General features: G+C 42.3%; 1 protein-coding gene across 1 annotated transcript in view; it reads left to right on the top strand.

Moving 5' to 3' along the window:
* Positions 1 to 25,483, top strand: part of LOC122552459 (uncharacterized) — a 51,659-nt gene that overhangs the window by 15,092 nt on the left and 11,084 nt on the right. Inside the window, exons 5-6 of the mRNA XM_087983164.1 lie at positions 4,293 to 4,391; positions 23,634 to 23,729. Of these exons, the coding sequence (XP_087839290.1) occupies positions 4,293 to 4,391; positions 23,634 to 23,729 (195 nt within the window). The remainder of the gene's footprint in view (positions 1 to 4,292; positions 4,392 to 23,633; positions 23,730 to 25,483) is intronic.

Genomic DNA, 25,483 nt, shown 5'->3' with positions numbered 1-25,483 from the left:
TTACTTTTCTACTGGCTATGCGTCAGTTTCATCGAGGAATTCTTTCTATGATGCCAAGAGAGTTATCTCATTCTATTGTCCCAAACTGAACTATCAATTACCTATCTCATCACAGTGGAATCCTCATCACAATGGAGTCCCCTATATCTGAGGTTAGCCTGTTTCTATCACTTACTGTTGCCTGAAGAACTGTCCATTACCAAGATGAAATAGACTAGCATCTTTGGCACACACACTATCTTTGAAAAGGCCATTGTGCACCCACATATGCACTGTCAGTCCGGAGATGCCCTGTATGATTGTGACATTTGCTCAAAATGTGGCAGATGAGAGGAAATCAATGGTCTTCTTTGTAGCCAGCTACTTGGATGAGGTAGTGCAGAGCAGGAATATCCTCCTCCCCCAGGACTGGCAGTGGAGGTCATGTCATCAGATCCTGCTAGTCTGGTCTGAGACTGCTGCTTGGGTCATTGAAATTTCATTCAGCTGGAGAAATACACAACAGTGAAGGAAATTGGTCAGTGACTATACACTTACTATTACATGCAACATCTTCCCTCACTCACTCCAACACATCTGAATGCCCTCCTAATCCTGAATGGCCTCAGCTGTGCCTGCTCAGTTGCCACTTCTCCACCCCACTAGCAGTAGTAGCTTTGCAACCCGGTTTCATCTGATTAAATCCATCCCTTTCAATCGTTCCTGAGGAAAACAGCCCACAATGGGGCAGAAGAAGGCAAGACTGGCGGTGGGCTGCCTTACGTCCTGCTCTTACTCCCTTTGCAAAGAAGGATCTGATCCTGACTGCCCCAAGTGGCCAACTGACTGTGCCCAAGACACTGGACTGATATTGGAGTCTGGAAAAGCGCAGTGGGCCAGGCAGCATCCGAGGAGCAGGAGAATCGATGTTTCGAGCATAAGCTCTTCATCAAGAGTTAATGCTCGAAACGTCGATTCTTCTGCTCCTCAGATGCTGCCCGACTGGCTTTGCTTTCGCAACATCACACTCTTCGACTCTGATCTCCAGCATCTGCAGTCCTCACTTTCTCCTAGTTAATCTTGGAGTCTGCTTAATGTGCCAGGATGCCACTGACAGAAGATCTCTACCTTGATTGAGGATTACTGACAACCATGCAAACCTTCCTTGCTGTGCTATACAGCAAGGCAAAACAGAAATATTATGAGCCTGGTATCTGTATCTGAGTAGTTAAAGGGCATGAGGCAAGGAAAGGCAGGGATGATGTGAGCATCCAGGTAGGGTTTAGGTGAGGGAACACTAAGAAAGCAAGTGGACAACCTTAAGATGCACCCTTGGTCCAATCTGTGAGCTGGGTTTGTGTCCCTGTATGCAAAGTGTCCTTGTGACAGTATTGCAGTGCTAGTTGCCACTGCACCCTGAAAGGCAGCTTTAAAGTGTTGAAGTATGTATGGTCATGCCATGAGGGTCCAGAAAGATTGTCAAGTGTTGGATGCTAGCTTCCATGGATAGGGTGGTTGCAGCAGGTGTCGTGGAGTACCCACAGAAATTTTGTTGCCAGGTGTCCAAGATTGTGGTCCTTTGGAACAAGTGACAAGCTGAAGTCACCAGGTACTTTCTCAACTTTAATCTCGGGAATTGTTGACGTTTAGTCTCCTTTTTGGGAATAGGGAGCTGCATGTCAATGAGACAAATTTGCAATTAATGATGATGACAACAAGCAATCATCGCTGTTAACAGACATCTCACCATCTGGAACTGAAAATGCAATGAGTTGCTTCTGATATTAAGAAAGGTCTCGACTGACTTCTCACGTGATTCTCCCAGATTTCTCACCATAGCCCACATCATCCAGGACCCCATGAATTTCTGTGCCACACTTATGGATCGGCTATTCATCAAAGCCTGTAAACTACTAATGATCAGGGAAACCCTGAGTATAGAATAGGGGAAAATGTGTCAATTTGTGCATCTCCAGGAACAGATTCCATGCGACCTCTGAGTCTTTCATTTCTGAGATTATAGTCCTGTGATCTGTTGAGTCATATGCCACCACACCAATGGATAGAAATATCATACTGCATTTACTTCATTATAGAGACATTGCAGGGTGACAGTGCAGCTGGAGTGTAGAGGCAAATGTAAAAGCCCTTAATAAAAACACTGTACATGCTGTAAAACTGATATAAAAACAGTGAATGGTGGAAACATGCTTAAGTTCAGGGTCATCAACCTGAAAAATGATCTCTGTCCCTGTCCACAGGTGCTGTCTGATGCTTCTGAGTTTCCAGCATTTTCAGTTTTTATCAAATGCAAGCAAGCTATACATCTGTACCTAGTAGCGTATCCCTCCTATCATCTTCAAACTAAGCAATCTCGGTGAGTTGTTGACTTGCTGTATGACTCTATGAAATACAAAGAATTAAGGACAGTGAACAACATATTTATATACGTGTATATATATTCTATATATACATATATAATTAGCTAGACAATTTCAGTTTCCTTGCTATAAATGTCTCAGATCTACACCATAAGATAGCAAAACTACACTACACATATTCTCCATTCTCACAGGGATGTAACTGGCATTCATTTATTATCAGTGGAGATGCTTTTTACATTTAATTTATTTTACTAATCAACCAATCGGCTTCCCCTAACATTGTAAACTTTTATTTTCCACAATCACCTTTGATATGGCACCATCACACTGCACTTCAATAAATCATTCTTTTTATGTAAAGTTTTGCAGTGTTTTGGCATGGTTGAGTCTTACGTAAAGTATAATCATAAATTATATGACCAACAGATTTGGATTATTGAACAAGTTGTGTCTTACAGAAATTAGGAACCTAATTTGTTACTTGGTAACTTGTAATTATTGTAGCTGAATTTTGATTAGGCAGCTAAATAGAAGTGACAATCCTACTGTGATTCACTGCAAAAGGTATAGAGGCAGCAGTTAAGCAGATATGGCCTAATACATTAAAAATAAAACAGGCTGCAGATGCTAGAAATCTAAAACAGAAATTGCTTGAGAAACTCAGCAGATCAGGTAGCATCTGTGGGAAGAAAGCAGAGTTAATGTTCTGAATCCAATGACTCCTCATCAAAGCTGTTAGTAGTTAACTGCTAGGAAAATGTGGGATTTATGCTCAATCTAAATTTTTTTCTGGGAGGGACACAAATGGGAAGGGAAGGGGTGAGCAGATAACTGGAGACAAGTGGGTAAAAACCATGGAAGGAAGGAATCAGACTGTAAAGTTGTTGGACTCCAAGAGATTGCAGGGTTCCCAAGTGGAACACTATCATTGTTGTGAAGGGAAGAGAAAGGGTGAGGGTAGAAGTATGGGAGATGGGTCAAACATGGTTAACAGCCCTTTGACCACAGTGGTGGCAAAAGATGGACATTTCTGTGCCCCCCCCCCCCGTGAAAGGTGGCATCATCAGAACAGATGCAATGGAAATGGAGAACCTGGGAGAATGGAGTGAAGTAATTACAGGAAGCAGAGTGTGAGGATGTATAGTCAAGGTAACTGTGGGATTCAGTGGGTTTGTAGTGGATAATGGTGGCCCGCCTATCCCTAGAAATGGAAACTGATATCGAGAAAGGGAAGGGAGGAATTGGAGATGGACCAGGTGCAGGGTGGAAATTGGAAGTGAAATTTACAGTTCCAAATGAGAGAGTGAAGCAGCACCTTTCTCTGGTTCATACCAACTCTGAACTGGAGAAAGAATTGTGTGGTGAAAACCGAGTAAGATTGGATCAAGCCATGTTGCACTTATCCCAGAAAGTGATGGGCATAACTGAGGCTCATGGTCACACCTTTATCTGAAGAAAGTCAGAGGAGTTAAAGGAGAAGTTGTTGAAAGTGAGGACGAGCTTGGCCAGGCAGAGGAGGTTGGTGGTGGATGGGAACGGTTCAGGCCTTTTTTCCAGAAGAATTGGAGAGCCCTGAGACCATCCTGACGTGAATAGGATTGCACGACCATGCTGAAAAGGAAGAGGCAGAGATCCATGAACTGGAAATTTTGAAATTAACATAAAGCATTAGAAGAATTGCAGCTTTAAGTGGGAAGGGACCTGTCAAGAGGATTAAAAAAATAGTTGAGGTAGGAAGAAGATGGGTCAGGAACAGGCAGAAACAGACTTGGTTGTTTATTTTGAGGAGAAGGCAGAAGCAGGCTTTGTGAGGTTAGAGAACTTTGAGCTATAAAGCTGTCTGTGGGGGATAAAAGAGTAAAATAGGGGAGAAAAATATTGTAAAGTGCACAAAAGTTCAGATGATAATCCTAAAATATATAATTTTAGATCCTGTCAATCATGGTGAAGAGGAAGTTATCAGAGACGGATCCAGAGAAGTTATAATTCCTGAATCTTCATTTGGAGTCACTCCACATATATATCAAGGTTTGAAAAGCAATTTTCTCTAAATAATTAAACTGAAATAATGTGACATTAAAAATTGATAGTAAGTCTTGATTTTGTTGTGCTGGCCTGAGCAATTCAGTGCATTTGATGCAAAGTGATTCTGACCCAGGAAGCAGAAAGAAACAATGAATAAATTGCCTCTCTCCAAATCCTAATTGTAGCTTTATTGAGGAATGGCTCTTGGAGTACTCCTCAGATAGGATAAGAAACAACATCATGGATTTTTGAAAAAAATTAAAATAAATGATTGTCTTTATTACTGAATGGGAAAAATGGTCTGAAAGACATTTAATGTTACTCATAACAAGGTTTTAATATGCATTCTTTACCTGAAGGTGTTGACCTTTACTGGGATGCTGTTCCATAGACATTGGAGTCTTTAAACTATCTCATGTTAGTGCTTATCTTTATTTCTGAACCTAATGAGTCATTATAGAGTATATCAGAGATTAGCTTGCTTTTCTTCTCAGTTCAGTTTATTAACCATGCGTATGCATTTTTACATACTGCATAGTGGTCAGTTGCAGGACCCCTGACATTTTTGTCATTTTCTGACCAAGCTACAATGGAAGATTGTAGGTTCCTAACCATAAAAAAAGTTTGTTTTACTGGACCACTAGCACCCAGTGTAGAAACATTGGGTGGAATTTTATTTAAGCCTGAACAATGTAGGTCAGAGTGAGAAGTTCATTGATCCCATTTCAGTGCAGTGTTAGGAACATCTTACTGCATCTTTTGATTAAGTTCAGGGTGTTGAGGCAACAGTCTCTCTCGGCAGCAGTTGGGTGCCTATTAAGTGGCATTATTACTTTTCAATGACCTTCCTAACTGCAGATTTTGCTTCTTTAATATACCACCTGCTACAAGCAAATTGAACACAGAATTCTCAAAATGGAATTCAGAACAGGTACTTGGCAACTTCAGCTCGCTACTTTCTCCAAAGGAGCTTCATTTTGGTCAGAAGGCACCAACAACATGGGGCACATTATATAGATATTGGCCTCACATGCATGTCTATGAACATTGGCAGTATTTACTGTATACTTGCAGTATGCTTTTGCATTCACTGCTGCACCACAACTCAATAACAACTTTCATTGTAATGCTGCAGCAAAGATACTTTGTGCTCAAAGACATGCCCTCCATTAGTGTTCTGTCACTTTGAGTGTGCCTGGATGCTCACAGCATCCTGCTTGTTTTGCCAGGTTCTCAGTCCTTCTATATTGCTTAGCACAGATGGAAATCCAAGAGTTTATCATAGTTGTCAGCAGTCTTCATTGGGGGTCCAGCACAGTAAATCAAGGGCAGCTTCTGATACCAGCCCAGGGTCTTGGATAGTCAGTCACCAGATTGAGGCAGAAAGAATCTTCTCCTCATATGGAGTGAGCAGTCAAATGTCAAACAACCCATCACCTATCTTGACTCTTGCTGACTTGTTGGCTGTTTTCCTCCTGAAATGAGAAAGAGAGAGAGAGAGGTAGGTGTTAAAGGAGATGAAAATGGGTTACTCTTGGTGTGGACAGGAGTATCCTGAGGGACAGAACAGATATCCCAGAGGGCATAGAACAGTAAAGCATGGTACCGGCCCTTTAGCCCATGATGTTGTGTGTGGGGGGGGAAAGGAGTGTGTGTGTGGGGAAGGAGGAATGTGTGTGTGTGTGTGGGGAAGGAGAAGTGTGTCTGTGTGTGTGTGGGAAAGGAGTGTGTGTGTCTGTAACGGAAGTATGTGTGTGTTTGTGGAGAGGGAAGGGAGAGAGTGTGTGTGGGAAAGGGAGAGAGTGTGTGTGTGTGGGAAAGGGAGAGAGTGCGTGTGGGAAAGGGAGAGAGTGTGTTTGGGGTGGGGGGAGAAGGGAGAGTGTGTGTGGGGTGGGGGGGAGAAGGGAGTGTGTGTGTGGGGGCAGGTGGGGGATGGGAAGGGAGAGAGTGTGTGTGTCTGTGTGGGAAAGGGAGAGTGTGTGTGTAAGGGAAGTGTGTGTGGGGGGGGGTGGGGAGGGGAAGGGAGAGAGTGTGTGTGTGTGAGAAAGGGAGAGATTGTGTGTGTTTCTGTGGGAAAGGGAGAGTGTGTGTGTAAGGGAGGTGTGTGTGTGTATGGGGGGGGGAGGGAAGGGAGATTGTGTGTGTGTGAAAGGGAGAAAGTTTGTGTCTGGGGGGGTAGGGAGTGTGAGTTTGAGTGTGTGTGTGTGTGAGAGAGAGAAAGAAAGGCAGAGTGAATGTGTGTGAGAAAGAAAGGGAGAGTGAGTATGTGTGTGAGAAACGGAGAGAGAGAGTGTGCGTGAGAGGAAGGGAGAGTAGTGTGTTTGAGAGAAAGGGAGAGACAGTGTGCATGTAAGAGAAAGGGAGAGAGTGTGAGTGTGTGTGAGAGGGATGATAATTTTAAGGTGATTGGAAGAAGGTATAGAGGAGATGTCAGAGGTAGGTTCTTTACACAGGAAGTGTAGGTGCAACAGTTATTACTCAACAATTATTCTGACTCTGCCACTCCCACAGGCAGCGCATTCCATGCCCCCACCACTCTCTGGGTAAAGAATCTACCCCTGACATCTCCCCTATACCTTCCACCCTTCACCCTAAATTTATGTCCCCTTGTAACACTCTGTTGTACCCGGGGAAAAAGTTTCTGATTGTCTACTCTATCTATTCCCCTGATCATCTTATACACCTCTATCAAGTCACCCCTCATCCTTCTCCGTTCCAATGAGAAAAGGCCTAGCATGCTCAACCTATTCTCGTACGAACTATTCTCCATTCCAGGCAACATCCTGGTAAATCTTCTCTGTACCCTCTCCAAAGCTTCCACATCTTTCCTAAAGTGAGGAGACCAGAACTGCACACAGTACTCCAAATGTGGCCTAACCAAAGTCCTGTACAGTTGTAACATCACTTCACGACACTTGAATTCAATCCCTCTGCTAATGAACGCTAATACACCATAGGCCTTCTTACAAGCTCTATCCACCTGAGTGGCAACTTTCAAAGATCTATGAACATAGACCCCAAGATCCCTCTGCTCCTCCACCTTACTAAGAACCCTACCGTTAACCCTGTATTCCGCATTCTTATTTGTCCTTCCAAAATGGACAACCTCACACTTGGCATGGTTGAACTCCATCTGCCACTCCTCAGCCCAGCTCTGCATCATATCTAAGTCCCTTTGCAGCCAACAACAGCCCTCCTCACTATCCACAACTCCACCAATCTTCGTATCATCTGCAAATTTACTGACCCACCCTTTGACTCCCTCTTCCAAGTCATTAATAAAAATTACAAACAGCAGAGGACCCAGAACTGATCCCTGCAGAACTCCACTTGTAACTGGGCTCTAGGCTCGAGACTGTTGTGCTGGAAAAGCACAGCAGGTCAGGCAGCATTGGAGAAGAAGGAGAGACGACGTTTCAGGCATACGCCCTTCATCAGGATTCCTGATGGAGGGCTTATGCCCAAAATGTTGACTCTCCTGCTCCTTGGTTAATGCCTGCTCGGCTGTGCTTTTCCAGCACCACACTCTCGACTCTGTTCTTCCACACTGCCAAGAATCCTTGCCATTCAAATTCGACCTTCCAGAATGATTCACTTTGCATTTATCCAGGTTGAACTCCAACTGCCACTTCTCAGCCCAGCTCGCCCTCTTATTGTAGCCTGCAACAGATTTCAACACTATCTCCAACATGTGTCATCGGCAAACTTTCTAACCCACCCTTCCACTTCTTCATCCAAGTCATTTATAAAAACTACAAAGAGCAGAGGCCCAAGAACAGATCTGTGATATCACTGGTCACGGACCTCCAGGCGGAATACTTTCCACTTGCTGTCTTCTTTCGGCCAGTCAATTCTGTATCCGGACAGCCAAATTTCCCTGTATCCCATAGCTCCTAACTTTCTGAATGAGCCTACTGTGGGGAACCTTAGTTTGCAGATAACACGAAGGTTGGTGGAGTAGCAGAAAGCATAAGGGACTGTCAGAGAATACAGGAGGATATAGGTAGACTGGAGAGTTGGGCAGACAAGTGGCAGATGGTTTTCAATCCAGACAAATGTGAGGTGATGCATTTAGGCAAGACTAAGTCTAGAGCAAATTGTACAATGAATGGAAGAGCCTTCAGAAAAGTTGATGGGCAGAGAGATCTGGGAGTGCAGGTTCATTGTACCCTGAAGGTTGCTGCACAGGTGGTTAGAGTGGTCAAGAAAGCATATAGTATGCTTGCCTTCATTGGACGGGGTATTGAGTATAAGTGCTGGCAAGTCATGTTAAAATTGTACAAGACATTGGTTCGGCCGCATTTAGACTACTGTATACAGTTCTGGTCGCCATATTACTAAAAGGATGTGGACGTTTTGGAGAGGGTGCAGAGAAGGTTTACAAGGATGTTGCCTGGTATGGAAGGTGCTAACTATGAAGAGTGTTTGAGTAGGTTAGGTTTGTTTTCATTAGAAAAAAGGAGATTGAGGGGGGACCTGATTGAGATTTACAGTCATGAAGGATATAGACAGGGTGGATAGCAATAAGCTTTTTCCCAGGGTGAGTGATTCAATAACGAGAGGTGAAAAGTTTAAGGAGGATACACGCGGCAAGTACTTCACACAGAGGGTGGTGGGCATCTGGAACGCGTTGCCAGCAGAGGTGGTAGAGGCAGGCACGGTAGATTCATTTAAGATGTGTCTGGACAGATGCATGAGTAGGTGGGGAGCAGAGAGATACAGATGCCTAGGAATTGACCCACAGGATTAGACAGTACATTTGGATCGACTCAGGCTTGGAGGGCCGAAGGGCCTGTTCCTGGGCTGTAAATTTTCTTTGTTCTTTGTTTAAATGCCTTACTGAAATCCATATGCACCACATCCACTGTTCTACCTTCATCAATGTGTTTTGTCACATCCTCAGAGAACTCAATAAGTCTTGAGAGGAATGACCTGTCTCTCACAAAGCCATGCTGACTATCTTTAATAAAACTATGTTTTTCCAAATACTCATAAATCCTATCTCTCAGAATCCTTTACAGTAGCTTGCTCACCACAGACATAGGCCTGACTGGTTTGTAATTCCCAGGGAGTTCCCTAGTCCCTTTCTTGCACAGAGGAACAACATTCACCTCCTTCCAATCATCTGGTACTATTCCCGTGGAGAGGCACAGCAGTCTCATTCCTTGCTTCCCTTAGTAACCTTGGATATATCTGGTCCGGCCCAGGGGAATTATCTATCTTGATGCTTCCCAGAATTTCCAGCACATTCACTTTCTTAATATCAATCTGTTCATGCCGACTAACCTCATCCATGGTGTTCTCACTATCAACAAGATCCCTCTCTCTAATGAATACTGAAGCAAGAAACTAATTTAGGGCCTCCCCTACCTCTTCAGATGTCAGGCACAAATTCCCTCCACTATCCCTGATCTATATGTAGAGTTACTGGTGACAGCAAATGAGGGAAGATCTTGCAGGCAATAGTCAAAGTGTTAGAGTGTGACCCTTGATGGGAGGTGGATGAAAGAGCAGAGAGTGAATGAATGTGGGGTATTGGAGAGAAGATGGTGGCAATTATGCCAGAAGAATGCAGAATATCTTCTTACAATGTTGTGATTTCCTCCAGATGGCTAAAACTGCATTGAACCAGTTGACAACTTTGCACCAGGCTGGCAGGGTCTGGTATCAGGGCCTCCATATGGCACCAGGGACGCAGATCCATTACTGGGAATCCCAACAGCGGCAATTTATTCTGAGTATACCAAGTGGTAGAATGGGGACAGATGAGAGGGTCATCTTGAAGTGGGGTAGGTTGTTAATGAGGAGCATTTGGTAAAAAAAAGGTAAGAAACACAGAAAAACTCTCTATAAAACTTGACAAAACTGACACTTAGCCAAAAGAAGTGTGAGATTCAGCCCATTGTGATTTCCATTTTCAGCTAGTCTAATTGTTGAATTGTAACTCTCAATGCAGGATAAATGACCTTGAGACATGCAGGGCTGCATTTTCAAATTGGGGTCAGGAACCCAACAATCTGCTCCAAACTTCAGAGTGCTGGCCAGTCTGCAAGGAAACAAGCTCAGCACCCAGTTAGAAGTGCAGAGCATGTAGCAGCTAAGCTGTGGGATTTGCAGTCTTGCTGAAGAAAACAGGCCACTCAGTACTATTTGATGTGGGTGGAAGGCAGCTTGAAAGAAAATTAAAGTTCAGCATTTGCACTGTCAGAAACAGGTCCCAGAAGGCATACGTAACTTACAAAGACAAATGAAAGTTGATTGGCCCGTGCAGAACTCAACAGCTGTGCAGTAATATTTATCAGACCTTTGGGTGAAATAAATTGAAAAATTAAATTTTGTATCTGACAGGCTCCTAATAAACTCCTTAAGGAGCTTAAGGGAGCATTAGTTGGAGATGAACAGATTCCCCATTGTCTCCCTTCATCAGCTGTTTGAAAATTGCATGCTGTTCCATCAGCATCAATGTCTCAAGATAATCTTCAGGACTGTAATTCTCACATCCTGCCTGTTCAATGTCCTAATCCTACCACCTTTTAAAATTCCAGCCTGTGATTTATGTAGCTCAGTACTACAGAAGATAGTGCATTATTTACTGAGCTGTTGGTGGTTATCATTGTGGAGATGCTGAAGAAAACAACAAGTTAAAGATAATTTATTCTGCAGACCTTTGCCACGGAATCAAATTAAGTACTGTCTGTGGCTCTTAAGGTATTTGGTGTTGAATATATTGTGAAGATACCAAGTTCATTCGATCTTTATTATCTGATCTCAGACATGCCAAGTTGACTAGGCAAGGAAAAGTTAACTTGGTCCTCTTTCCTAATTAAAGAGTGCTGCATCCAAAGCCTCCATCCATGCACAGTTGTTCTTTTTTCTGCAGAGCTGTAATTGAGGTACCAATTCTTTTACAGTTCATCACTAAGAGGATAATTACACTCCTCAATGGTTCACTAAAAGTATTCAAAGAATTCTGTGGTGATGGACGTTCTGGAAAATCCAGCAAAAATGTTTCTACCTGAAGCCTTAAATCAAATTAGACTGCATAAACAGAAAAAAAGTAAACGAGCTGGAATATGAAAAAGAGCATGAGTTGTTGCAGATGTGGGAGGAAGGATAACATGCAATGGCAACGATGGTGATGTGTGCTTAAGCGACAATGAGAAAGTAGGTTAGACAAAGATGGTAATAGTATAAATTAGCGTTAGTAATAAAGAAAAGAAAGGTACATAGCTTCTGAAATGTTAATATGTGAAGAAGCCATAAAAGCAATGTCCTCCATACACCGAGTGAACAATGTGTTTGCAGATATTTACTGCTTATAGCTGTATGCCTCTTTGTCACTTATGTAGAATAACACCCACTCGGTGATGAGTAAAACATGAAAAAGCTCATTATTGACAGGTAGTGCTGACAAAAATAAATCATGCTGCCATTTGTTACCTTTTGTTTGTGCTAAACTTAAAGCTGTGAAGTACAGTCGAAGATGAGTCACAAGTTTCTAAACTTTCAAAATTGGGCAATCTTAGGTGTAGATCTAATATTATTTCTAAGCAACACGTGCGTGCATTTATTTGCAAAGTCCTTAACCAATGCTATTGCTGAAGTTCCTATTTTCTAATTGTGAGAAACTTATTTTAGGAGCATTCTTCTGTTCTTATAAGAAATATGAACAAGAGGAGACCATAAACGCCTCATGCTTATTGTATAATTAATATGTTCATGGTTGATTGGATGCCTCACTTCCTATACCTTGCTTCATTGAGAGATCAAAATGCTGTCTATCTTGACTCAAATTTACTCAAAATAGAGTCATAGAGAAATAGACCCTTCGGTCCAGCTCGTGCATGTCGACCAGATATCCCAACCCAATCTTGTCCCACCTGCCAGCACCTGGCCCATATCCCACCAAACCCTTTCTATTCATATACCCATCCAGATGCCTTTTAAATGTTGCAATTGTACTAGTGTCCACCCTTCCTCTGGCAGCTCATTCCATACACGTACCATCCTCTGTGTGAAAAAGTTGCCCCTTAAGTCTCTTTTATATCTTTCCCCTCTCACCCTAAACCTATGCCCTCTAGTTCTGGTCCCCACCCCAGGGAAAAGACTTTGTTTATTTATACATGAAAGCAAAATATTGCAGGTGCTGTCAATCCAAAATACCTTGCTTTTGTGTTGAATATATTGAAATCTGACATAGACAGTGTGACCTGCAGAGCTGTAGAGAAAAATATACTTAATAATGGAACATACAAATTCCTTTAAAATAGAGAATTCCAAAGATTCACAAACCCTTGAAGAAATTTCTTCTGATCTTAGTCCTAAATAACAGAACCTTTATTTAGAGGTTGTGTTCCATGTTCTAGATTCCCAGCCAAGGGAAAAAGCCTCTTTGTTTCCACCCTGTCAAGCCCCTTCAGAATGTCACTTGTTTCAGTGAGATCACCTTTTATTTTTCAAAGCTTAGGAGAATGTAAAATCCATTTAAATCAGTCTCATATCATGGGTGAATCCTTCTATGAATCTTCAATGCACCATCCCTAATGCAAGATTATGCTCCCTCAAATGTGGAAACCAAAACTGCACACCACTGCAGGTCTGATCTTTTGTGATTTCTGTTCCTGTGCTATTGTGGTACATCACCTTGGCTTTAACAAGACTTGACATCTCTGAACCTGAGATTTTAATGTGAAGAGTGTGCATGTGCATGTGTTTGTATGTGTATATTTGAGGCATATATAAAGATAAGAGTTGATGCTCCTACATTATTGACTTTGTGTATTAACCAGTTGTTGCATCATGAGTGAGTAGGTTTTGTTTTGATAAATCAGTAATTGCATATATTAAGAAACCTGATTAGTAGATTTTTTTATTTAAAACTAGATGTAGACAAAATATTGAAGGCCACCCTGGTAACTAGAAAAACGTATTTTTATTTTATGTTGTGACCCATGGGGAGTGAGACTAGAATAACAGTGCGCTTCTGTAGCCTCAGTTGTAACACCTTGCTATCAATCAACACTAAAAAAACAGCAGACCAGATAGATTCCCAATTATTTCTGAATAAAGTAGGCTAATTAAACTCATTTTGTCTGGAGTGGCACTACTTGGCACCATTCACCTCAATTGAGCAAACTATGATCAGAACCAGAAACATTGAAACAATCTTGCTAATTTAGGTGGCTCATGCAAGAACCCTGTCACATGATTGAAACTTCTGTATTCCATAAACAAGTTTAAATATAATTCTGATCTGCCTTCCTTTAGTCTTGGAAGGGCCAGCCCTCTGTTAATCTCACTGCTTGCAAAATGTTATCTACAGAAGACCATAGTTGGCTGAGCCTTCCTCAAAAACTGGTTTCTGGAAGAAATCCTACATGTGCCTTTAAAGTGAACCATTCTCACTGCTATACCTTGAACCACTACAAAAAAGGATTATTCAAGATCAGACTATGGAAAAGGCTCGCCATGAATTTCAAGATTCAGTCCAAAAAAAAAGTGAATTATTGTTCATAGCTTTATGTTTTAAACAATTCCTAATTGTGACCTCTTTCCTTTCCTTTTTCTCTTCTTTCTTCCTTGTTTGTCTATTTTCATGCATGTGCTTCAAAAGTATTTGACTGCTTGAATGCTACCTTTCATTTTAACCATAAAGTGAGTTTGTTGTATGTCATTTAACAAATGTACTTCACAAACAGAGATTTAGGGAAACATGCCATAGCCTACTTTAAAAGAGAGAAGGAAACGAAAAATTACAAACACATCTGCTGTGGACAAAAGAGGAGAAAAATTAACATAATTAAATTCATATCTTCTCCCTTGTCCGTAACAGATGCCAACTGAGCTGCATAAATGATCTGTATATAAAAAAGGGAAAAATTCATAAATCCACAACTGCTGAAGATTGTGAGAAACTTCTGTTGAAGACATTGCAGAAGGATGTGATGTTTACCAGTCAAAGCTTTTTATGAGCAATTCCTACTATCCGATAACAGGCACAACGTCTGCTGTTGTGAGGCTGATTGTGACTCAAGAAGAAGAACACATGCTGCTTCTCTTCCAAATATTCTATCATCCAGATGACACTGGTTCTAGTTGCAAACTTGACATGCAGGTTAAATTTACTGCAGAAATAGAACATAGAACATAGAAGAATACAGCGCAGTACAGGCCCTTTGGCCCTCGATGTTGCGCCGATCCAAGCCCACCTAACCTATACTAACCCACTATCCTCCATATACCTATCCAATGCCCGCTTAAATGCCCATAAAGAGGGAGAGTCCACCACTGCTGCTGGCAGGGCATTCCATGAACTTACGACTCGCTGAGTGAAGAACCTACCCCTAACTTCAGTCCTATATCTACCCCCCCTTAATTTAAAGCTATGCCCCCTTGTAATACCCGACTCCATACGCGGGAAAAGGTTCACACTGTCAACCCTATCTAACCCCCTAATCATCTTGTACACCTCAATCAAGTCACCCCTAAACCTTCTTTTCTCTAATGAAAACAGCCCCAAGTGTCTCAGTCTATCCTCATACGATCTTCCTTCCATACCAGGCAACATCCTGGTAAACCTCCTCTGCACCCGTTCCAGTGCCTCCACATCCTTCCTATAGTATGGCGACCAAAACTGCACACAATATTCCAGATTCCAAATAATGTGTTAATAAATGTCACAAAGAGGTGATGTGGAAGGCCTGATTACTTTATAGATCTATACAATGTACCATAGTACTTCAGTGGCTCTGAAAAACCAACTTGAAAGATTTTACTCACTGGGTTGGGAACATTGCAATTTTGCATTAACATGGTATTAGAGTGTTAATTGAGTCAGAAGATCCCAATTTGTATGTAATTAAGCGGTCACTGCCTGTACCTTATCTGACTCTAAAAATTCTTTGGATAAGATAATTGCACACTTGAGCACATTGGAAACAGTGCAAAAAGTAATTATGCGAGATTGCACTTGGACCTTTGACTTTGATGGAGATTGATCCAAGGTTGTACTAATCTAAGCAATTATGTTCTTGATGTTATGGTCAGGCTTTGGGTGAGATTCCCCATGTTACTTTGGTTCCAGATGGATACCACAAATTGTTAAGATTCTGGGTGAAGAGGAAAGAATTAAGGACATAAGAACTAGAAGGAGGAGTAGCCTGTCTGTCCCTTCAAGCCTGCTCCACCATTCAACAAGATCATGGCTGATCTTTTCGTGGACTCAGATCCACTTAAACTTGCTCTCACCATATCTCTTAATTCTTTTATTGTTAAAAAAAATCTATCTTAGCTTTAAAAACGTTTACTGAAGTAGCACCAACTTCACTGGGCAAGGAATTCCATAGATTTACAACCCTCTGGGTAAAGAAGTTCCTTCTCAATTCAGTCCTAAATCTGCTCCCTCTAATTTTGAGGCTACGTCCTCTTGTCCTAATTTCACCCGCCAGTGGAAATATCCTCTCTACTTCTCGGTAAAAACAATGACTGCAGATGCTGGAAACCAGATTCTGGATTAGAGTGGTGCTGGAAAAGCACAGCAGTTCAGGCAGCATCCAAGGAGCAGGAAAATCGACGTTTTGGACAAAAGCCCTTCATCAGGAATAGAGGCAGAGAGCCTGAAGGGTGGAGAGATAAATGAGAGGAGGGTGGGGATGGGGAGAAAATAGCATAGAGTACAGTAGGTGAATGGGGGAGGGAGGTGATAGGTCAGGGAGGAGGTAGCAAAGAGTACAATGGGTGAATGGGGGTGGGGATGAAGGTGATAGATCAGAGAGGAGGGTGGAGTGGATAGGTGGAAAGGAAGATAGGCAGGTAGGACGTTTGGAGGTGGCGGAAATGTCATCGGATGTCGTCAGAACCCCCTTGGTGCTCACCTTCCACCCTACCAATCTTTGCATAAACCAAATCATCCGACGACATTTCCGCCACCTCCAAACGCTCCCCACCACCAGGGATATATTTCTTTCCCCACCCCTTTCTGCCTTCCACAAAGACCGTTCCCTCCGTGACTACCTGGTCAGGTCCACGCCTGGTCAGGTCCACGCCCCCCCAACAACCCACCCTCCCGTCCTGGCACCTTCCCCTGCCACCGCAGGAATCTCACATCTCCTCCCTCACCTCCATCCAAGGCCCCTAAGGAGCCTTCCACATCCATCAAAGTTTTACCTGCACTTCCACCAATATCATTTATTGCTCCCAATGCGGTCTCCTCTACACTGGGGAGACTGGACGCCTCCTAGCAGAGCGCTTTAGGGAACATCTCTGGGACACCTGCACCAATTAACCACACCGCCCTGTGGCCCAACATTTCAACTCCCCCTCCCACTCAGCTGAGGACATGGAGGTCCTGGGCCTCCTTCACTGCCGCTCCCTCACCATCCGACGCCTGGAGGAAGAACGCCTCATCTTCCGCCTCGGAACACTTCAACCCCAGGGCATCAATATGGACTTCACCAGTTTCCTCATTTCCCCTTCCCCCGCCTCACCCCAGTTCCAAACTTCCAGCTCAGCACTGTCCCCATGACAGTGTCCTACCTGCCTATCTTCCTTTCCACCTATCCACTCCACCCTCCTCTCCAACCTATCACCTTCATCCCCACCCCCATTCACCTATTGTATTCTATGCTACTTTCTCCCCACCCCCACCCTCCTCTCATTTATCTCTCCATTCTTCAGGCAATCTGCCTGTATTCCTGATGAAGGGCTTTTGCCCAAAACGTCAATTTTCCTGCTCTTCAGATGCTGCCTGAACTGCTGTGCTTTTCCAGCACCACTCTAATCCTCTCTACTTCTATCTTAGCTATTCCCTTTATAATTTTCTATGTTTCTATAAGATCCCTCCTTATTCTTCAGAATTCCAATAAATACAACCCCAGTCTACTCAGTCTCTCCTCATTAGCCAACCCCCTCAACTCCGGAAACAACCGAGTGAACCTCCTCTGCAACCCCTCCAGTGCCAGTACATCCTTTCTCAAGTAAGGAGACCAGAACTGCATAGAGTAGGTTTGGCCTCACCAGCACCCTCTACAGCTGCAATATAACCTCCCTGCCTTTAACCTCAATCCCTTTAGCAACAAAAGTCAAAATTCCATTTGTCTTCCCAATGACTTGTTGTACCTGCAGACCAACCTTCTGTGGTTCATGCGCGATAATACCCAGGTCCCTCTGCATAGCAGCATGCTGCAACATTTTACTAATCAAATAATAATCCTTTATACTATTACCAAAATGGATGGCTTCACATTTATCAACATTGTATTCCATCTGCCAGACCTTTGGCCACTCACTCAAAGTATCTGTGTTCCTCTGCAAAGTTTCACAGTCCTCTGCACACTTTACTCTGCCATTCGTCTTCGTGTCATCTGCAAACTTTGACACACTACACATGGTTCCCAACTCCAAATCATCTATATTGTGAATAATTGCAGACCCAATACTGATCCCTGAGGCACACTACTAGTCACTAATTGCCAGCCAGAATAGCATTCATTTATCCCCACTCTTTGCTTCCTGTTAGGCAACCAATCCTCTATCCATGCTTATACTTCACCATAACGCCATGCATCTATATTTTATGCATGAGCCTCTTGTGCGGCACCGTGTCAAAGGCCTTTTGGAAATCTAGGTACACCATATCCACTGGGTCCCTGTTGTCCAACTTGCTCATAATGTTTTCAAGGAATTCCAAAGGAGTTGTTAAACATGTCCTGCCCTTCATGAATCCATGCTGCGTCTGCCCAACAGGATGATTTCTATCGAGATGCCTTGCTATTTCTTCCTTGATAATAGACTCAAGCGTCTTCCCCACTACAGCTAACTGGTCTATAGCTCCCTATCTTTTGTCTACCTTCCTTTTTAAACAATGGCGTCACACTTGCTGTTTTCCAATCTGCTGGGACTGTTCCAGAGTCCAATGAATTTTGGAAAATTACCACCAGTGCACTTGCTATTTCACCTGCCATTTCTTTTAGCACCCTGGGATGCATTCCATCAGGGCCAGGAGACTTGTCTATCCTTAGCTCTATTAGTTTACCCAATACTACCTCTTCCATAATAATAATTGTTTCCAGGTCCTCACCTACCTTCATCTCTTTGTCAATTACTGGCATGTTATTAGTGTCCTCCACTGTGAAGACCGATACAAAATACATGTTCAAAGCCTCAGCCATTTCATCATATCCAATAACTAAATACCCCTTCTCATCCTTTAAAGGACCAACATTTACTTTAGCCACTCTTTTTCTTTTTATGTATTTATGGAAACTTTCGTTATCTATCTTTATATTCTGTGCTAGTTTTTTCTCATGTTCTATCTTACTTTGCTCTACCTCTTTTTGTGGCTTTCTGTTGACCTTTAAAGTTTTCCCAATCTTCTAGTTTCATGCTATTTTTGGTCACATTGTATGCCTTCTCTTTTAATTTGATAGCCTCCCTTGTTTCCTTAGACACCCATGGCAGATTACCCCTTTTCTTACAGTCCTTCCTTTTCATTGGAATCTACTTTTGCTGAGCGCTTTGAAAGTCCTCCACTGCTCGTCAACTGTCCCACCATAAAATGTTTGTTTCCAGACTACTTTAGCCAAGTCCTTCCTCATTCTATTGTAGTCTCCCTTATTTAAGCACAGGACCCTGGTATTGGATTTTATCTTCAAACTCTGCATCTGTATTCTAAATTCAACCATACTGTGATCGTTCCTTCCAAGATGGCCCTTAACTATGTGGTCATTAATTATTCCTGTCTCATTACACAGGACCAATCTAGGATAGCTTGCACCCTCAGCGGTTCATTACATACCATTCAAGAAAACTACCATGGATACACTCAACAAACTCCTCCTCAAGGTAAAAACAAGGACTGCAGATGCTGGAAACCAGAGTCTAGATTAGAGTGGTGCTGGAAAAGCACAGCAGGTTAGGCAGCATCCAAGGAGCAGGAAAATCGACGTTTCGGGCAAAAGCCCTTCATTAGGAATAGAACTCCTCCTCAAGGCCACCCTGACCGAGCTGGTTCGACCAATCGACTTGTAGATTAAAATCCCCCATGATAATTGCTGTTCCATTTTTACAGGCATTAGTTATTTATTTGTTTATTGTCAGCCCCAATGTGATATTATTTGGTGACCTATAGACTACGCCTATCAGTGACTTTTTCTTCTTAGAATTTCTAATTTCCACCCAAATGGATTTAACCTTATTCTCCAAAGAACCTATATCATCTCTCAACACCGCCCTGGTGTTGTCCTTGAATATCAAAGCTGCTTCACCCCCCTTACCTTCCTAGGCAAAAGTAAGTACTACAAATTCTGGAGATGAGAGTGGTGCTGGAAAAGCACAGCAGGTCAGGCAGCATCCAAGGAGCAGGAAAATCAACATTTTGGGCAAAAGCTTGATGAAGGGCTTTTACAGTCATGGAGATGTGCAACACACTCTTTGGTCTAACTTGTCCGTACCGACCAGATATCCCAACCCAATCTAGCCCCACCTGCCAGCACCCGGCCCATATAGCTCTAAACCCTTCCTATTTATATACCCATCCAGATGCCTTTTAAATGTTGCAATTGTACCAGCCTCCACCATTTCCTCTGGCAGCTCGTTCCATATACGTACAACCCTCTGCGTGAAAAAGTTGCCCCTTAGGTCTCTTGTATATCTTTCCTCTCTCACCCTAAACCCATGCCCTCTAGTTCTGGAGTACCTCACCCTAGGGAAAAGACTTTGTCTATTTATCCTATCCATGCCCCTCATGATTTTATAAACTTCTATAAGGTTACCCCTCAGCCTCTTGACGCTCCAGGGAAAACAGCCCCAGCCTATTCAACCTCTCCCTATAGCTCAAATTCTCCAACCCTGGTAACATCCTTGTAAATCTTTTCTGAGCCCTTCCAAGTTTCACATCTTTCCAATAGGAAGGAGACCAGAATTGCACGTATTATTTTTGTTTGAAATGTCGATGTTCCTGCTCCTCGGATGTTGCCTTACCTTCCTGTCTATCCTGCTGAATAGTCTGATACCCTTGGATATTTAACTTCCAGTCGTGACCATCCTGTAGCCATGTCTCTGTAATGGCTACTAAATCATATTAATTTTCGATGGTTTGCGCTGTTAACTCATCAACCTTGTTATGAATGCAACAAGCATTCAGGTAAAGTGCCCTTATGCTAGCTTTCTTACCTTCATGATTTCCAACATCTCTAATTACATCTCCTGAGTTATCCTTCCTTTTTACTTCCTTCATAGTCTGCCTTGAACTTAAACTCTCCGACACATGCTTACCTCGTGCTTATCTTTTTATTTACCATCATACTTCCTGTCGTGTGTCCCCCCCCCCCCCCCTCCCCCCCGACACTAGTTTAAAGTCCTTGTTTCCTCTTCTTGACAATCCTCCCTGGGTTGGTCACAATGTGATTATCTTGTAGATTCCTTTCTCAAGCAAAATAAATCTGCATTTTGAAAAGAACTGGAGGCTTTCTTGCATTGACAAAAGAGTTACTAAACAAAAAAGGAATTAATAAATAACATATACACAAAGACTAGGAATAAGAAAAGAATCCAAAAGAATCTAAAAGAGATTACTCTCCCTCTGTCATTCATGAAGAGCAGATTATGAAACAGTGATAATTGAATGAATGATTTTGAGGTTCTTGGCTCTTGCAGATTGGCTGAAATCCTGTTGTCCTGTTTCCATTTGGCTGTTGGCTGGCAGCACTCAGCTGGAGATCCTTCTGTTGTCCTTCCCTTTGACTGTCTTATTAACTAATTGGCTTCAAATATTTAGAGCAAGAGAATCCTTTTGTCTGTAATTCACGGTTGACTAGCGTGTGGTTCTTCAGTTTTGAGGTTCACATTGCACTTGTGCTTCAACCAAAGCTGGTACACGCAGACAAAAACAGAGCTTGCTGGAAAAGCTCAGCAGGTCTGGCAGCAACTGTGGAGAGAAATCAGAGTTAACGTTTTGGGTTGAGTGACCATTCCTCATAACATGTAAACTTCAGTTCACCAGCGTACTTGTTCCACTAGCACCTCTTCTCCCATTAGCACACACGTACCAAGGTTAACACTTTGTTTTGTCTATTCCTAGAAAGACAAAACATTAGAAAATGTCTGCAAGAGGTGGCTTTGTGCTGAGATGGTGAGATAGCTTATTATTTCTTCTGTTCCACTCTCTCCTTCTCCTTGTCTGAGGTTTCCCTGACATTCTACAGGTGTGACATCACATGGATCCCACACAAGGCTTCACCAGACAGCACTGAATTTACATCTGCATTTTTTTTTTGATTCTGGATTTGTGATTGGAAGCTCATCTCAAAGTCAAAAGGCTCCAAGTTGGTGAACAGTCTGCTTCACCTTCAGATAGAAGGATGGAGTAGATGACCAGCGAGGAGTCGACAGAAGTGGTGGTGAGGTAGAACCAGGCATTCTCAGTACACATATGGAATCTCACCTGTTTTTGAACGCTGTCACTAATGGGAAACATGTAGAAATAAGAGCGGTCAAGGTCAGATGTTTGGGGCCCAAGAGGTACCCAAGGAGTGAGAAAAGAGTAAGACATCACAGGTGGCTGTCTGATGATGATGAGTTAAATAACAATTAAAGCTACAAAAGCTGGATGATAGCTGAGCGAGTAAAGTTATCCTGCAGCAGTTTAATAAATTGGGTAGTAGAATGCATCTCTCTGTCTTGCAGTGTGACAGCAGAACCATCAAGGGAAGTCAGAAATCATTCCACATATCATTAACCAATACTTGGATTAACATGGACACAAAGTTCTGAATTCCTTTGGTAAATTGTTGTTTATACATGGAATTGTAATAAAATGTGATATGTTAAATTATCTGCAATTAGTGTAATGCTTATCATTGTCAGAAATATGTTCACTGTGACCATGCGTAGAAACAGTAAATAGAAGCAAGAGTAATCCATTTGGCCCTTCAAGTTTGTTCTGCCATTCATAATGATCATGGCTGACTCCACCCCCAAGGCTCCCAGCCTCATTCCTGATGAAGGGCTTTTGCCCGAAACGTCAATTTTCCTGCTCCTTGGATGCTGCCTGACCCACTGTGTTTTTCCAGCACTACACTCTCAACATCCAACTAAGTAGTCTGTTCCTGCTTATCCCTCATATTCGTTAATCTCTTCAGCCCAAAGCGCTATTTGCAACTCTTTCCTGAAATCAAACAATATCTTGCTCACCCAAGGAGCAAGGAGAATCAACGTTTCAGGCACAAGCCCTTCATCAAGATGAAACATCGATTCTCCTGTTCCTCGGATGCTGCCTGACCTGCTGTGCTTTTCCAGCACCACACTCTCAACTCTGATCTCCAGCATCTGCAGTCCTCACTTTCTCCTAATATTTTGCTCAACTGCTTTCTGTGTTAGGGAATTCCACTTGTTCAATACTCAATTGGTGAAGAGATTTCTCTTCATCTCAGTCATAGTTTACCCTTAGACTGTTATCCCTAATTATGGACTCCCCAGTCATTGGGAACATCCTTCCAGTGTCTACTCTTCTTATAGGTTGGAATTTTATAGGTTTATATGCAATCTCTCCTTGTTCTTCTTAAATTCAGTGAATATAATCCTAACTGGTTTAACCTACCCTTAGATATCAGTTCTGCCATCTCAGGAATCAGTCTGGTAAACCTTCAATAACAAGAACATCTTTCCTCTGATTAGGAGACTAAAACAGCACACAATATGTCAGGAGAAGTTTCTCCAAGGCTGTACACTTGCAACAAGATGCCCCTCTTCTATATTTGAATCCTCTCTGTGAAGGCTGACATACTATTTGTCTTCTTTACCTCCTGCTGCAGATATGTCCTTACCTTCAGCAACTGCTTTTCAAGGACACCCAAGTCCAAGTGCACATTCTTGTGTCTCAATTTATAGCCATTCAAATAATAATCTGCCTTCCTGTATTTCCTACTATAGTGGATAACCTCACATCTATCCATATTATCTTGCATTTGTTATGCTTTGCCCAGTCATTCAGCTTACCTGAGCCGGTTGGTTCACAAAGCCATACTCATACAGTTGTCTTTTTTTAAATTTTGGGATCTAAGAGATGACCCCTCAGTAGTTGGACAAAGTATTAATAAAGGTCAAGAAGTTTGCTATTTGATGATCTCAGTGTACTGAAGAATGCAAAAAAGAAGTGTCATGGGGTACAATTTGTAAGAGAAAACTGATCTCTTACCATGATAAGTGTAGCAAATCCTGATGGTACAGTTATCAAATATTTCATTTCAGATCCTGCTTTTCGAAATGAATGGGGCATGAATCGTCGAAGAGGCCAGACTTTGAACAGAATGCCACATTATGAGTCATTTGAAGAGATATTTACAGGTGTGAAAAACAATTACAGTCCAACATAAATCACTCCCAATGTCAGAAGATAAAGAAGCTTTAAATTTGAAATGTGTTTGTGGTTGTGGAGAATGGAATTATGATATAGAAAGACTACACTCAGGAATATTTTCTGTTTAGTTTACTGTAGTCAGGATAGGATCAATTTATTTGGTGTAACTTTCAATGGTTCTTATGAGTTTGTTATACTGTTAGGCTGTAGATATAACATAGATTGTATAATGAATACTGGCAGAGTATACCAAAGTGATTATGAGAGTTGTTACTGTTACTCAACCTAACAAGAATACACATCTATACAATGTATCTCACCTAGATACATGATATGCAAGAAGACATGAACAATAACACTGGAAACTTAGGAGTTTTGCAAGGAGGAGCAAACACAAGGATGTGGTCAAAGAATTAAAAAGACAAAAAGTCTTATAATTACACACTTTAAGATTAGGCAGGATGCCTCAAAAATAGAGTCACATATGGACCAGACTGTATCAAGACAGCAGGTTTTCGTCCCTACAACACAGCTCCTTTGGTGCATCCTTGGTTCATGAAGTCAGGTATTTGGACTACTAGCCCTGTAACATAATCATAGTGCTATCAAACCTCTTTCTTGGAAAAATGCTCATTATCTGGCATGTTTGTGACACAAGCATTACTTGCTTCTTACCCTAAGCCAGATATTGTCCAAATCTTGCTGCACGTGTTTATGGGCAGCTGTCTTCTGAGGAAATGTAAATGGAACTGAATGCTGTCCAATTGTCAGAAATTATCACCACCTCTGACCTAAATGAAAGAGATGAGGAAGCAAGAAATAAAGCAACTGGCAAAGACAGTAGTATCTTGATGTTAAAATGATTGGCCCCAACAATCAAAAACCATCAGCCCATGGAGAGGTTTCCACCAGTTCAGTTTTAAGGTACTCCTCAATGGAATAATTGGCTCAAATGCTATTTGATGTCAAGGGCAATGACTCAGCTCATCTTAGGATAAGTTAGGGAGATGGTTTTGGGTGGGATGCCCTTCAGAGGGTCGATGTGGACTTGTTGGGCCGATGGCCTGTTTCCATACTATAAGGATTCTATTCTATTCTACTCTAACCTCCATTCTCATCAGTTTTCTTTTGTCCATGTTTGCAGCTAGGAATAAGACAAAAGCAAACTATTGCTGATGTGGAAATTCTAAAACAATAGCAGAAAACATTAGAAATACTCAGCAGATCAGGAAGCATCTGTGAAGAAAAATAGAATACATATCTATATCAGTTAGTGTGCAGATATCTGGAGACAGGATGTAACCCCACCGATGTGCAGCTGGATCTCTTGGACATCCTTATGCGCTGACTCTATTGAAATTTCTTGAGTGGTTTAAACCTTCTTTGGACAGCTCCCCAAGACCTGCCCATTTATCTCCAACTTTGAGTTGGTAGAGATCTGAGCTACTTATCTGGGTACTTAGCCAGGAAATGTCTTAGAGATGAAAACACCGTTTAACTTTTGGATGTTCAAACAGCTGACCCTTCACCATTGATTGTTCGTGACTCCCCCATGACTCGCTCAACTTCTCTGAAACTCCCAATATTCTGACTCCCTCCTGACATTAATCTCGGACCATTAATCCCTGACTCCTGCTTGACCCTTCCACAAACCTGACTATCCCCCCCCAATCCTAACCCTAAACTAACCCAACTCCACCTTGACATGACCTTACTAGTCTACTGCCCTGCCACCCAACCT

Source organism: Chiloscyllium plagiosum, unplaced genomic scaffold (genome assembly GCF_037043375.1).
Source record: "Chiloscyllium plagiosum isolate Xiang-an unplaced genomic scaffold, Cpla_swu_hap1 HiC_scaffold_45, whole genome shotgun sequence".
Taxonomy (NCBI): Eukaryota; Metazoa; Chordata; class Chondrichthyes; order Orectolobiformes; family Hemiscylliidae; genus Chiloscyllium; species Chiloscyllium plagiosum.
Note: the sequence above shows the minus strand (reverse complement) of the source record. Positions and strands in the feature narration are given on the sequence as shown.